The 14475-nt window shown below is 51.8% G+C and overlaps 1 protein-coding gene across 16 annotated transcripts in view; it reads right to left on the bottom strand.

Moving 5' to 3' along the window:
* The window catches only part of FHAD1 (forkhead associated phosphopeptide binding domain 1), a 122661-nt gene that overhangs the window by 38580 nt on the left and 69606 nt on the right, over positions 1-14475 (bottom strand). For all 16 annotated transcript variants that reach the window (XM_045035121.1, XM_023258154.2, XM_045035124.1 and 13 more), the window contains 4 exons: positions 8725-8795; positions 6105-6245; positions 2662-2769; positions 2319-2426 (listed from right to left, as the gene is read on the bottom strand). In XM_045035121.1, the coding sequence (XP_044891056.1) occupies positions 2319-2426; positions 2662-2769; positions 6105-6245; positions 8725-8795 (428 nt within the window). The remainder of the gene's footprint in view (positions 1-2318; positions 2427-2661; positions 2770-6104; positions 6246-8724; positions 8796-14475) is intronic.

Raw genomic sequence — 14475 nt, 5'->3', positions numbered from 1 at the left:
CTCGCGTGACTCACACACATGGGCTCTGTCCCCCTCAGCCGCTTTGCTCCCAAGGTCCTGGGCAGGTAACGGGAGTTAACCTCGAGCGGTAACCTCAAAACCCCCATCATGCACTAGCATTCTGTTGTCCTTAAAGATGCATCTGGAAGTGCGGCAGCAGGTCTAATAAAAAGAAAAATCAAATACCAGTTTGAGGTTGGTTGGGGTCTGTGTCTGGGACTTTTATCTCAGAATCTGCGTCAAGAAACCCCAGAGAAAAAAAAAAGAAAAGAAAGAGAGAAACTGCCGAGAGGTTCCGTCAGGAGAGGTGGGCCGACGACGTTTGCCTGGGCCTGGGGTGAGGCTCCTCCCCGCTGTGAGGCTGACCTCATCGCGCTTCCTTAAATCTCTCTCCTGAAGTCCCCTATGACCTCAAAATCTCTAAATTCAAGGGCCTTCTCCGGGCTCTTGAGCTGAGCCGTTGACCTCTTGGTGGCATTTGGCCCCAGTGAACCCTCAGGAGTTTCTGCTCCTTGTCACCGTCCCCGGAGAGATAACTCAGGGCCAGGCCTCAGTGACACTGTTTACCTGGGGCAGCAGAGCACGGCTGTGCCGGAGACCTGGGACATAAACATCTTCCCTCCTCGGATCAGATCAGATTGATCTTATGCTGCCCGCGGCGGGTGGGCGAGGACTTTCCTCTGAGGAGTGGGGGTAGGGAGGGGCTTGATGGGGAAGAAGTGCCTGGACAAGATACACAAGTGGTGACCACGGCGACATTTACTGAGCAGCAATTCTGGGTCCAACACTTCGCTGCACGTGACCGCCAACGCCTCACGGCCACCGTTTAAAAGAAGGGAGGTACTGAGACCTCTGTGGCAAGTCGTCCAGCCGGGGTTGGAACCTGTGTCTCGCCTGGCTGCAAGGCCTCTGTGCTGCTTCACGACTGAAGAGGTGACGAGAGCAGTGCGTGAAAGAGACCTCGCGGTCCAAGGGTGACCCCAAGATAAACCCGTGTCGACAATGTAACGGCGCTTGCCCCAAAGCTGGCGTGGGAACGTCAGTACAGGTATGACGTCTTCAAGGAGGGAGCAGAGTCCTGGCCTGGGCCACCACGGCCAGAGAACTGGGTCCGGTTGGGGAAGAAAACAGCCCATGGGTTGCAAACTCAGACATCTACTGAGGCCAGACAGGTACCGGCACTAAAGTGGGCTGCGTTTACCGCAACAGGGTGTGGTGAGGGCTGTGGGAAATCACTGCCACTTGGCTGAGCTCCCGTCCAGTTCCACCAAGTGGAAATGGGGCCAGGTCGGCTGACTTTTCAGGAGAGGAAGGAAATCTGGATTTTTAAAACCGTTTGTTTATTTTTGAGGGAGAGAAAGGGCATGCACACGGGTGGGAATGGGGCGCAGAGGGAGGGAGAGAGAGAATCCCAAGCAGGCTCCGCACTGTCAGTCTCATGAACCACGAGATCATGCCCTGAGCTGAGATCAAGAGTTCGACGCGTAACCCACTGAGCCACCCGGGTGCCTGGAAATCTGGATTTTTAAGTATATTTTATGAATTCAAAATAAAACACTCTGGGGCCAAACGTTAACATGTCCACACGCCCTTTCCAGCCAGTGAGCAGCCAATCTGTGACTTCTGGACAACAGGACAGGTCAGGGGAGGGGACCAAGGCCAGACTCCAACCCTGGGATGCACATAAGGAGACACAAGGGCATTCGGGTCTGGAGAGGAGCAGGTGCCTCTATTTCCAAGCAGCTGAAAGGTTATTATGTGGACGAGGAGGGGGACAGGTCTTACAGGAGCCAGTGACGCTCTTCCGGGAGAATGAGTTTGAGGCACTTAGCCAAAAGGAAGAATTTTCTGCCAGCCGAAGGCACCACCCCTGGGACGGACTGCCTGGCCTGTCGGAAATTCCTTGATGGTGGAGCTGAAGGCTGGATGATTTTCGGATGTCGTTGGAGGACTGACACAGCCCTGAAGTCCCGGGACTCTGTACCTTCTCCACATCTATGCTTTGGGACATAATCTCTAGGCCGAAGATGTTCAGGTCACCAGCCCCAACTTGTCTCCCCAGTCCTCTCTGTGACTGTACTTTGTGCTGTTTACAATTTTTCTGACTGGCTGTCAAGGTCACAACTCCAGAGCTCTCTCCCCGAGCTCCCAAGCGTCCCGGGGTACAGAGCCCTCCCAAGGACTGATCGCTGTAGGAAAGCTCTGTCACGCTCTACCCCCATCACCTGTGGTTCGGAACTCACTGCCACGTGGCCCTCAAGCCAGGTTCGGGCTGGAGCCCGCTTCCCCCCCACCCCCCACCCCCGCCCGCTCCATACCTCCTTCTGGCAGGTTAAGCGACTCTCCAGCTCTTGGACTCTTTTCTGTTCATCTTCTAATGCTTCCTTCCCTCTGTTTTTCTCTTGAGCGATGCTTTCCTCCCACACCTGAAATCCAACGGCCACTGTTTGATAGACACAGTTATCACGGCAGGAATCTGGACTCTGTGCCAGGAACTGCAAGGGTAGCTTTTTGCTGCTCACCACAATCCCACGGGGGAGACGGGGCAGCTAGGAGCAAGGGACCCAGAGCAGGCAGGCTCAGATCAGAGCCCGAGGTCGGTCCTTCCTGGGAGCAGGATCTTGACGGGGCTCAGGCGGACTGTCTCCCCCAGCTGCTTACCTTCTTCTGGCGGGTTAGGCGATTCTCCAGCTCTTGGACCCTCTTCTGTTCTTCTCCTAATGCTTCTTTTGCTCTGTTTTTCTCTTGAGCGATGCTTTCCTCCAAAGCCTGAAAGTCAATGACTGTTGTTTTAACAGACACAGTTACCATGGCAGGAATCTGGACTCTGTGCCAGCCACTGCCCGGGTTCGCTCTTTACTGCTACAATGACCCCACGGGGGGGGGGAGACTGTGGGCACCTGGGAGCAGGGGATCTAGAGCAGGCCGAGATCAGAGTCCCAGGTCAGTCCTTCCTGGGTGCGTGACCTTGGGCAGGTTAAGAAGCAAGAGAAGCCCCCGTCTCGCTATCTGTACAACGGGGACAGAAACGGTGCTTCCTGCATTGGGCGAGCGTGAGGGGCAGACAAGAGGCTGAACGTGAACGGCTTGGCATGTGGTCACCGTTCATTAATAAGGGTCGGTCGAGGGTCGGTCGGTTAGTTCTTCTGTGATCTTCACTTTGCAGAAGGGGAAACAGAGAGATTGAGGAATCTGCCAAATTTACTAGTAAATCACAGGAACAGGGATTCGAACCCGGATCCATTTGACTCGAGAGCCTGTGTTTCAAACCTGGGGTTGGCAAACTAGGGCCCACTAGCCAAATCTGGCCTGCTGTCTGTGCTTTGTGAATAAAGTTTTATTGGCATACCTCCTTGCTCCCTGTTTGTAGATGGCCTAAGACTTCTCCCGCACTATGACAGCAGACCTAAGCAGTCACGATAGAACAGTGTGACCTGCAAAACTGAAAATATGTACTATCTGGCTCTTCCTGCAAAAAGTTCGCTGACCCCAATCTAAACCATTTGTGTGAGCAAATGGTTGTATGTTGTTACATGTTGTTACCTACGTGTTGTTAACCGTTCGTGATAAAAAAGTATTAGCTCGATGAAAGAACCTAGAATTTCTTACTAGTGAAAGAGTATCCTCAACAAGTCAGGATGTGTGAGAAGGAGTTCAACTAATGAATTCTGACACACGTATTTCGAGAAAGGGTGGGGGTGATGGGGTCGTATGGTGTGGAGAAGGTTCATTTAAAATTGGGACCCCTGGGGCGCCTGGGTGGCGCAGTCGGTTAAGCGTCCGACTTCAGCCAGGTCATGATCTCGCGGTCCGGGAGTTCGAGCCCCGCGTCAGGCTCTGGGCTGATGGCTCGGAGCCTGGAGCCTGTTTCCGATTCTGTGTCTCCCTCTCTCTCTGCCCCTCCCCCGTTCATGCTCTGTCTCTCTCTGTCCCAAAAATAAATAAAAACATTGAAAAAAAAATTAAAAAAAAAAATAAAATTGGGACCCCTGGAGTTAAGTCTGCAACAGGACTTTCAGATGAGTCCCTTGGGTCAGGGAGATCGACTAAGTGTCTGGGGAATGATGACCCTCAGCAGGATAGTAATGACCATGAGCAAGGGTGCTGTCTGGGCAGGCACCCGACCGTGCTCTCTGCTCCTCGTGGGCTGGTGTGTGCCGAGGTTTGTTCTGTTTAAAGGGGGTTTGAAGCCAGCCCTTGAAACCCTGTCTGCATCAGGACTGAGGTTATAAATGAGCGTCGGGGAGGCTGGTACCCAAGTTGGTGTTGAACACGGTAGGGCGGAAATATCGTATACCCACAGTGGAAAAAGTCAACCCCAAATTAAAAGTGAAATAAGACATTTGGAAAGGGAGAGGGTAATCGGGGAGGAGCGAGGAAGCAGGGGGAGAGCTCTGTGAGGCTTTTGCAGAGTTCCAGCTCTTTCTGGTTTTATTTTCCTCTCTCTCGAATGACACACTGGCTTTTTCTACGTCTAATTGACCTTCGAAATGGACTCATCTGGATTTAAGGCTATTAATACTGCCTTACGTACAATTTCGGTCAGATGGTTCTTCCCTTTTTAGTCTTTCTAGTCCTTTTTTTTTTTTTTTTTTTTTTCATAAAAGGCAGAAAGGCAGAGAAAGGGGCAAACAAAAAAAGAGGTAGAAGGAGGAGAGAGATTTCTTGAAATAACCGGGCATGAATCAGAGGCTTAACGAGGCAGAGAGGTCTGCAGAGCTGACGTGTGACAGAGAGGGATGGTCCGAGCTGGAAGGCAGATGCAATCTGCCTCGGGGGGAAGAGCTGGGGTCCAGCAGATCTGGGGCGGCTGTCTCGAGGTGGGTGGGAGCAGGCAGGGGCCGCCCGTGGTGGTGATCACCCACGGCTGCATTCTGGAACCACCCAGGAGCACTGTGAAATCCGAGTGCATGAGCCACACCCTCGCCTCAATTAGATCAGAGCCTGGGGATGGGGGTGGGGGAGAGGTGCAAAGCGCTGGCACTTCTTCATCTAACTGACAAGAGCACAGCCAAAGTCAAGAGCCACTGATCTAGGATGATGGCAGTGAAGTAGATTCATGGCCGTCCCTGAACATCAAAAAGGGCTGAATATAGGCCAAAGATGAGAACCGACTCATTAAATGCAGGTTCCTGGACTTCTCCAGAGATTCTGATTTAGTGGGTCTGGGCTGGGGCCCGAGAATCTGTATTTTTAACACGTGTCCAGTTGGTTCTTATCGGGCAACTCTGGGAAAACCTTCCTCTAAGACTTTGCTGCTGAAAAGGTAGTCTAAAGACCTGTGCTCTCAGCACCAGCTGGGAGCTTGTTAGAAGTGCAGAATGTTGGGGCGCCTGGGTGGCGCAGTCGGCTAAGCGTCCGACTTCAGCCAGGTCACGATCTCGCGGTCCGGGAGTTCGAGCCCCGCGTCAGGCTCTGGGCTGATGGCTCGGAGCCTGGAGCCTGTTTCCGATCCTGTGTCTCCCTCTCTCTCTGCCCCTCCCCCGTTCATGCTCTCTCTCTCTCTCTCTCTCTGTCCCAAAAATAAATAAACGCTGAAAAAAAAAAATTAAAAAAAAAAGAAGTGCAGAATGCCACTTTCTGCCCCAGACCTGCCGAGTCAGAATCTACGTTTTAAAGCCTCCCCAGGTGCTTCGGGGGCACCTTTAAGTTTGAGAGGTGCTGCTGTAAAGTATCTCCTAGCTGGCTTGGGTTTTAGAAAAGTAAGTAGCCATTTTGTCCATTTGTTTCCTATGATATGTACATGAGAGCGGAAGACGGAAATAATATGAAGTCGGTCCCGCACGCCCTTAGAAGCGGTCCATCTCTTACAAACCAGGACCTGTAACGGTGACCTGAACTTGTTAAATCAACTGCGATAGCTAAGCAAAGAAGCTACCGTTTCCAGGAGTTTCAGTAACCTCGATGTTTCAAGCCAACTTCGCTGTGAGGTTTAGACCTCAAGCTTCATGTCAATTCCTCCAACATTACTCACTCATTTAATTAATTTAGTTCCAGAGCACTGAACAAGGAGTTGTTGAGATTTCGCCCTCTAAGAACATGCCCTCGGAAAAGGCCACTCCGTCACTTCCCAGGAGTAGAGACGATGACCGGGACCGCCTTACCTCCTTCTCTTCCAACAGCTGCTTGATTCGGTCTCTCAGCTTCTCCTCTTGCTGGAGCCTATCCTCATTCAGCTTCTCCTTCTCTGCCAGATGCTCCTGCAGCTTCTCTTGCTGAGCTTCCTGAGAGCTGTGGATCTTGATCTGAAACGAGAGGAAAAGGAAACTGAAGCTGATGGGGGGCGGGGAGGGGGGGAGGGAGACCAGACTAATTAAAGGAGTCATTTCAACTTGTTTTCTTTTTATAAGTTCTTTGCCGCTGGGGGACAGGACAAAGGTTTACACAAAACTTTCCTAATGCTTAGCCTAGTTGCCAGTAGTGAGGCAGTTGAGTACAGCGGTTAAGAACTCAGACTCTGGATCTGGGTAGAATCTCAGCTCTGGTTCCTTCTAGGTGCTTCTCCATTTAGAAAATGAGGTTAGTAATAATATCTACCTCTTAGAGTAAAGATTAAGGGAGATCGTGGGGTGCCTGGGTGGCTCAGTCAGTTAAGTGTCCGACTTTGGCTCAGGTCATGATCTCACAGTTTGTGAGTTCGAGCCCCGCGTCGGGCTCTGTGCTGACAGCTCAGAGCCTGGAGCCTGCTTCCGATTCTGTGTCTCCCTCTCTCTCTCACTGTCTCTGTCTCTCTCTCTCTCAAAAATAAATAAACTAAAAAATTAAGAAAGAAAGATTAAGGGAGATTGTGATGGAAAGCTTTTAACACAGTGCTTAGCACATAGTAGGTGCTTAGTAAATGGCAGCTAGAATTATTAGTTATTATTAGCTGAGTGGAAGAGAAAAAGCAGTTAGTTAGGGTCAGAAGGCCTGAAGTTTTGTCTTCACTCTTCCGTCAGCTAGCTGTATGACACTGAAACAGTCACCTAGCCTCTGAGGCTTCATGTCCAGACCTATAAAATAAGGAGAATGGACTAGATCATGGACTGACAAAGTACTATCTACAGGCCAAATCTGGTCCCCTCCCAATGTTTATAAATAAAGTTTTATGGGAACAGAGCCATGCCCATCGTGCTCATTCATTTACATACTGTCTATGGCTGCCTTTACAGCAGCAGAGTTAAGTAGGTGTGACAGAGACTTTATGGCCTAAACTATTTACCACCTGGCCCTTTGCTTTAGATAAAGTTTGTGGACCCCTGGACTAGATGGTCTGTGGGGTTGATTGCAATGGTTGCAATACCTTCCCTTCCCTCTATCCATATGTCTTTGGCTATGTACCTTTTTTAATTTATTTTTTAAATATTTATGTTTGAGAGACAGAGAGAGACAGACAAAGGGCAAGTGGGGGAGGGCAGAGAGAGAGGGAGACACAGAATCTGAAGCAGGCTTCAGGCTCTGAGCTGTCTGCCCAGAGCCCGATGGGGGCTCGAACTCACGAATCATGAAATCATGACCTGACCTGAAGTCAGATGCTTACCCGACGGAGCCAGCCAGGCACCCCTCTGGCCATGTGCCTTGCAGTGCCCACCCATATCCTGCCCTGACACTGAATTCAGCCATGTGACCTGCTTTGGCCAAAGGGATGTTAGCAGACGTATCCCGGCAGAGAACTGAAAAGCATTCTACGATCGGGCTGCTTTCCCTTGTACTTCTGCATCGCCATGGGAACGTTCCCAGGCTAGCCTGATGGAGGATGACAGACAGATGGAGGAGAGTAGAGGTGTTCCAGCTGAGGCCAGCCTCAAGGGCCAGCCAACACCCAGATACTTGGGCAAGCCCGTCCAAGACTGGTGCACCCACCTAGCAGCTGACCCTAGACACGTGAGCCACGAACAGTAATTGTGGAATGCCACTGAAGTTCTGCGGGTGTTCATTACACAGCATTGTATGTCAGTAGCTACTAGAGTGGTCCGATCCCTAACCATCAACTGCCTCTCAAATGTTCACATTACGCAACTGTTGCTAATTTGTCTCCCTGTACTGTTGCTAGTCGTGTTGTTCCACTGCATTCAATAAGCACAATTTTCAACATGTGGTGGTATTTATCTCTTAATTAAAAAAAAAATTTAATTAATTTCGAAAGAGAGAGAGAGAGAGAGAGAATGAGTGAACGAATCCCAAGCGGGTTCCATCCCACCAACCGTGAGATCGTGACCTGAGCTGCAATCAAGAGTTGGATGCTTGGGGCGCCTGGGTGGCTCAGTCGGTTGGGCGACCGACTTCGGCTCAGGTCACGATCTCGCAGTCTGTGAGATCGAGCCCCACGTCGGGCTCTGTGCTGACGGCTCGGAGCCTGGGGCCTACTTCAGATTCTGTGTTTCCCCCTCTGTCTACCCCTCCCCTGCTCATGCCCTGTGTCTGTCTCTCAATAATAAATGAACGTTAAAAAAAAAAAAAAAAAAGACTTGGATGCTTAACCAACTGAGCCACCCGGGTGCCCCAAGATGCGACGGCATTTAAATCTTTCTGATAACTCTGACAGAAGGAAACACGCATCCTGTCCTTGCCCTTGACCTCCTGGGAGATCTTAGCCACCCTGTCTGAATCTTTTTGTGTCAAATGGAGATACCATGTCACCTCTTGGGGAAGGTGGACTGACTGGTTAACAGAGAAAAAACAGTGCACAGTGCTACATAGATGCCAAGGAGGAGCTGAAATGAACTTTCAAAGTTAAACTATTACCTGAAGTTCCTGGCTTTGGTTTGTAATTTTCTTGTAATGTATCAGAAGATATTCCAGATACAGAGACAATCCTTGAAAAAAGAAGCAAAGGGAAGTATGAATTCATTTCGCCTCCTCTGCTTTCTGAATAACGTAGTAACAGAGCTTGCGCACAGGTGGATGAGGGCAACGCTGTCCTCCCACCAGGAAGACCGGGGTCTCCGTCCGATGTGTGGTTTAAAAATGGTTGGCCAGTCTTGGCTGGGCTCAAATCGAGTTTCTTGTTGAAGGTGGAAAGTAAAACCCATCCGCAGAGCACCTACTGACTGTGTCCACTGGGTGCAAAGCCCCGAGCCGAGGGTGGGGGATGCTACGAAGCCATTCGTCAAGGTTCAGCCTGAGAGACGGGGTCTGACTGCCTGATAGGAAACATGCCGCGGCTCCAGCTGACATCTAAGTGACTACTGACAGAGCGGGGGAGTGTGAGAGCCTCAGAGGAGGGGAGATCATTCACCCAGAGTGATCACAGGAGGCTACCGGGCCAAGGAGCCACCGGGTGTGGGCACTGCTGGGTAGGCAGCATTCAGAGTTGGCGGGGAGGGCATTTCTGAATGGATGATGTGGAAATGGCAGGCTACGTGCTGACGGCCCTCAAAGACAACCGGGTCCCCATCTCTGGGAGCCTGTGAATGCTTCCTTACGGGGCAGGAGGAACTTGGCAGATGTCATCAAGGATCTTGAGATGGGGGGGGTGGATTATCCTGGACTACTGGGTGGACCCAATAAAATCACACGGGAAGACCAGAGGACGGGCGATGGGACAGGGGCAGAGACCGGTAGATGCTTCACTGCTGGCTCTGAAGATGGAGGAAAGGCAAAGAAATGGGTCCTTTCCTAGAGCCTTCGGAAGGACCCGGTCCCTCTGACACCCTGACTCGAGCCCAGGGAAGCCGATTTCAGGCTTTAGGCTTCAGGCTGCGCGAGAACACACACGTGCCGTGTTGAGGTGCTGTGTTGGTGGTATTTGTTACAGCAGCCATAGGAAACTAATGTGGGGGTGAAGGCGGGTGGAGGGTCGGGGAAGGGAGTGCACAGCCCTCGAGGGCGCTGAGCTTAACTGGGCTGCTCGGACGCCGCCAGCAGGGAAGCAGAAGGTGGAGCTGGGGGGAAGGCTGGGGTCGAGTGGTGGCCGGTCCGGAACGGTAGCCACAATGTGTGAACTGGCTCGAAACGTCACTGACGTGTACAGAGTAGGTCCCGTGTGCCCGGCCCTCTCTCAAGCAATCAGTGTATCACCGCACTGTGTCACCGGATCGTCACCCCGTGTGACAGGGGAGGCAGCCGGGCCCCGAGATGTGCGGCTGCCGAGTGCTGCAAGGCTGGCAAACAGCTGAGCCGGGCCTTGGGCTCGAGTCAGTGGGACCCTAGCATCCGTGTCACTGCTGCTTCAGTTGCCGATGGAGCAGTGAACTAACTGCCTCGACGAGGAGTGTTTTCTTGTTTTGCTCCTTTTGTCTTTTCAGAAAAATAGCTGAGGCGAATTAGAGGCGGAGGAGCTAGCAGGTTCCCTGATGGCAGCACTGTGGCTAGGCTGGGCTAGACAAATTCTCTGCTGTGGGGGCTGTTCTGGGCACTGCAGGACGCCAGGAGCGCCACCCCCCGTCCTGGGCGTGACAACCGAAATGTCTCCGGACGTTGCCGGATGTCTCCTGGCGGCTGAATCCCTTCCTGAGAGTTAGAGGCTGGGAGCCCACGGACGTCCAGGTCTTTAGGGCCGATGTTCTAAACTAGGGTGGGAGAAGGAAGACATGGGGATAAGAAAAAGAGAGAGAGAGAAAAATCTCCTCTTAGGGGTGGAATGGTGGCCCCATTGTCAGACAGAGAAGACAGGTGAGGGTGGTGTAAGGGCAGGTGAGGAGGCAGGAGCTACAAGCTCGGTGTCAGACGTGTTGAATTTGAGGTACCAGAAGGACTCTAAGGAGAGGTGGTTGGACGAAAGCAGGACCACCCCGGCCCGGTCCACCCAAGGTCTTCATGGGATCAGGAGACAGCACCCTTCCTCCTGGTGGCCACGGCCCCTGCCGGGGGTCCCACCTGCTGCCTTATGTGGTGCCCAACCTGTACTTCCATTCTTGGTGGCACGGCACGTGGAGACGTGCACGTGGCCATCGCTGCCACGGGAGTGGTTGCGGAAGTGCCTGGATGGAGACTGTCTTCATAAGAAAGGAAAGGAGAGAGGGGAGGGCCAAGGACTCCATTGGAGGAAACACTCAGGTAGGGACAGGAACAGGGGAAAGGGGCTGCTGAGAACAAACGAAGAAGGTCAAGAGACAGGCAGGGTGCGCCAGGCCTGGGGGAGCCAAGGGCTGAGCGTGTTTCCCGGAAGAGATCCGAGAGCGTTGGGGGAGCCGGAGAGAACGCAGGCTGGGGAAAGATGGCGGGTCTGCCGGTCCAGGCGGGGCTCCATGTCAGTTACACGCAGGGGTAGAGCAGGCAGGCAGAGCCAGAGTAGGAAATCTGCAGTGAAGACGGAGGGCGTGACACACTTCTGCAAGATCCAAGGTGGGACGGGAGTGCCAGGAACAGAAAAAGAGCTGAAGAAGCAGCGGGTTCCAGGGAACGACTGCCATCTTGAAACGCATGTTTGACGGCAAGGGAGGGATTAAGAGGAAGAGGAAAGCGGTTGATGCCAGAGAAGGAAGCTGTAATTCCAGACCTTGTGCACGGGTTCCCCTGGGAGGGACAGAGAATGGGGGACACAGGGAGGGAAGAGCTGCATCTGGAGAAAGCAGTGAGACTATAGTGGGGATTTGGAGGGGGAAGGGAGAAAAGGTGGGGGAGAGAGAGAGAGAGAGAGAGAAAGGAAGGGAGCTGAATATGTTCATGCCTGGGGCCTTGATCCCTGGCAGTGCAACTTTCTGAGAATTTCCAGCCTGCAAGAGTAGAACAGTAATATTATAATAATAGCTATCAAGTATTAAGTACCTGCTGTGTGCCAGGCACCACGCCAGGAGTTTTACGCGTGGTATTTTCTAGCCGTGATAAACAGCCCAGCAAGGAAATGTGTTTGCCCTTGTACGTGAAGCAGCAGAAATTCTGCAAGGTTGAGCTACAGAGCTGGGAAGTGGTAGGCGCAGAATCTAGCCCCGGGTCTGTCATCCTCTCTTAAGCGACGGGAGAAGTGCTCTGTGAGGACATCAAGACGGCAGGGAAGGCAAGATGGCCTGGGTAATGTTGGCAACAGTTATAGGAGCAAATGGATTTGGGGTGGCTCAATTGGGGTACAACCCGTGACTCAAGAACCCAAGGGGAGGGATCAAAGCAGGAGTGGGATCCAGAGAGGATTAGGGAGAGGAAGGACTCAAGGATGTCGAAGGAGAAGAGGGAGCGTGTGATCGTGCGTCTGGGTTCCATGATGAGCCGTAGTCATCATGGGGTTTCTCTCTTTTCGAGAAGAGGCAATTCTTCATCATATTTCTGGTTACAAAAGTTGTATGTGTCTATTACACAAACCCAAACATTACAGACATCCATAAGGTGGAGACTGTTCCCTGCTCTAGCCTCCCTGGCTGGCACACAGTAGGCCTGCAATCAACAGTTGATGAATGACCAAGTGAAGGTGAAGGTCCTACACAGTCCCACCACGCTGGGAAAATACTCCCAACACTGTGTTTTTTTCTTCGGACTTTTCTTTTGAATCCGTACCGATACTTAAAACGGGAGCACTGTGCGTATTGTATTACAACTTGGCTTTTTTCATGTAAAAATGCTGCATATTTTGGATATCTGAGAAAGAGTGATTTTTTATGGATGCAGGGAAGCCTTTTATCTGTAACAAAGTCTTGCAGAAATAGACACAAACAACTGACCTTGCGAGAAAAATGTAGAGTTCTTTCTTTTCCTTTATCAAAAGAAGCCGAGAAACCAGGCAGGAGGAGTGGGGGCTAACTTTCAAGGTCCCTCTTGAGACGTTTTGCATCTTCCCAGATGGACCACACAGCAAATCCCTGACCGGTCACATCTTTAGTGGCAACACCAACCTTCTGAGCCACTTAGGACAGTGGCCAACAATACTCCAAGTCGAGTCTCCCTTAACATTAGTCGACCTGCCTTCTCCCGGGGGATTCATTTCAGGGTTTATAGACCCAGTCTGTTAGGTGGACTCTATCTCTTAGGACAGTATTGGAAAAGGCAGGAAGCGTGGTGGTTAAGACTAGGGGCTGGGAGGTCAGAGGGATCTGAACCGAATCCCACCTTTACCAGCTGGCTGTTGAGACACTGAGCCCATGGTCATGACTCTGGGAGGGAGGCCTGGGAAGGGCTCTTGTGGGTTCAACCCAACTGAGTGCTCATGGCTCGGAACATCCCATTTGCTGCCAAATGGAGATGGGCGAGAGGCTGCGGGCCAGGTTACCTTGGTGCGAATAAATCAAGCTGGAGAGCCCGTGCGTATACCTATCTGACCCACATTTAGGTCAAATTAGGTCTACAGGTATTTCAGGCTGATGATAATGGCAGCTCTCGTTTATTAAGTCTTACCGCGTGGCCCAGGCTCCATGATCGGCACCTGCATCTCAGCATTTTAATCCTCACAACATCTCTATGGGACTTTATTCCCATTTTACGAACAGGTAAACAGGGGCACGCGGAAGTCGAGCAACCTTCTCACACAACTAGTAAGCGCACAGCTGAGATTCAGACTTGGCAGCTGGTCTCCGAAGCCCGGGCTCAGAAACATTCTGCCGTGTCGTGCAAATGGAGTCTCCCTTGGGCCTGGCTCGTGGTGCACATCAGAGAGGGCGGCTCACCTTGGGGAGCGAGAACTTTTGGGGTGTTTGTGGATGGCGGTGAATGACCGGGGACCCCCTGCTGGCCTCGGCGATGTGAAGTACCCGAGTCTCCTTACCATGCTGGAATACTCATAAAAGTAGTTTTGGGGCCAGTTTCTTCGTTTCTAAAATGAGGATAATAGTACCTGCCTCACCGAGTTGCTGTGAGGAGGAACTGAAATGATATATGGAAATGCTGAGGATAGCTTCTGGAGGAGAAGGGCTCAGTAGTGAATGGTGACCACCATCGTCGCAGCCATTGCCATGATCACCGCTACCATCGCCACCATCGCAACCTGATCACCGCCACGACTGTCGTACTCAGCACGACCACTGTCCTCCTCACCACCGTCATCACCACCATCACTGCCATCATCCTCATCACCGTCACCCTCCTTACTTACTCAGACCCCGACTGTCCTCATCATCCTCACCATTTTCACCACCCTCACCACCACGGCCACCGCCATCCTTGGGTAGATGGTTCTGGGCTGGGAACGAGGTACGGAAATCCTGAACACAGAGGCTAGAGGGAATTCTCTAGTCCATCCCTTTCTTTTGGTCTTTTGGGACCTTGCCATAATCCTGCTCGCACTGGAAGAGAAAATGCCCTTGCCATCAACTTCTCCTGCTGAAGGAACAAAGGACAGGCCCCACTTACTGACCTTTTTGTTGTCACCCGCCATGCTTCCTGTCTGACTCCTTAGGACCTTATAGTTGCAATCATGGAATACAGTCTGTGTTTCCCCCACGGGTGTTCCATAGGACATTATTCCCCAAGATGTTAGATGAGGACAAGGACAGTAGAAAAGGAGAAATATATTTTGGGAACACTACATTCTTTACTTCATTTTTCTAGATCCATAGTGCTTCTTAGTTACAGGAGGAACTCTGCAGACCTGAGAGGGCAGGTCTGAGAAATGCTGCCTGAAATAACTCGAAT

Source organism: Felis catus, chromosome C1 (assembly GCF_018350175.1).
Source record: "Felis catus isolate Fca126 chromosome C1, F.catus_Fca126_mat1.0, whole genome shotgun sequence".
Classification (NCBI taxonomy): Eukaryota; Metazoa; Chordata; class Mammalia; order Carnivora; family Felidae; genus Felis; species Felis catus.
The sequence above is the reverse complement of the archived record's forward strand: the minus strand, read 5'-3'. Positions and strand labels throughout refer to the sequence as shown.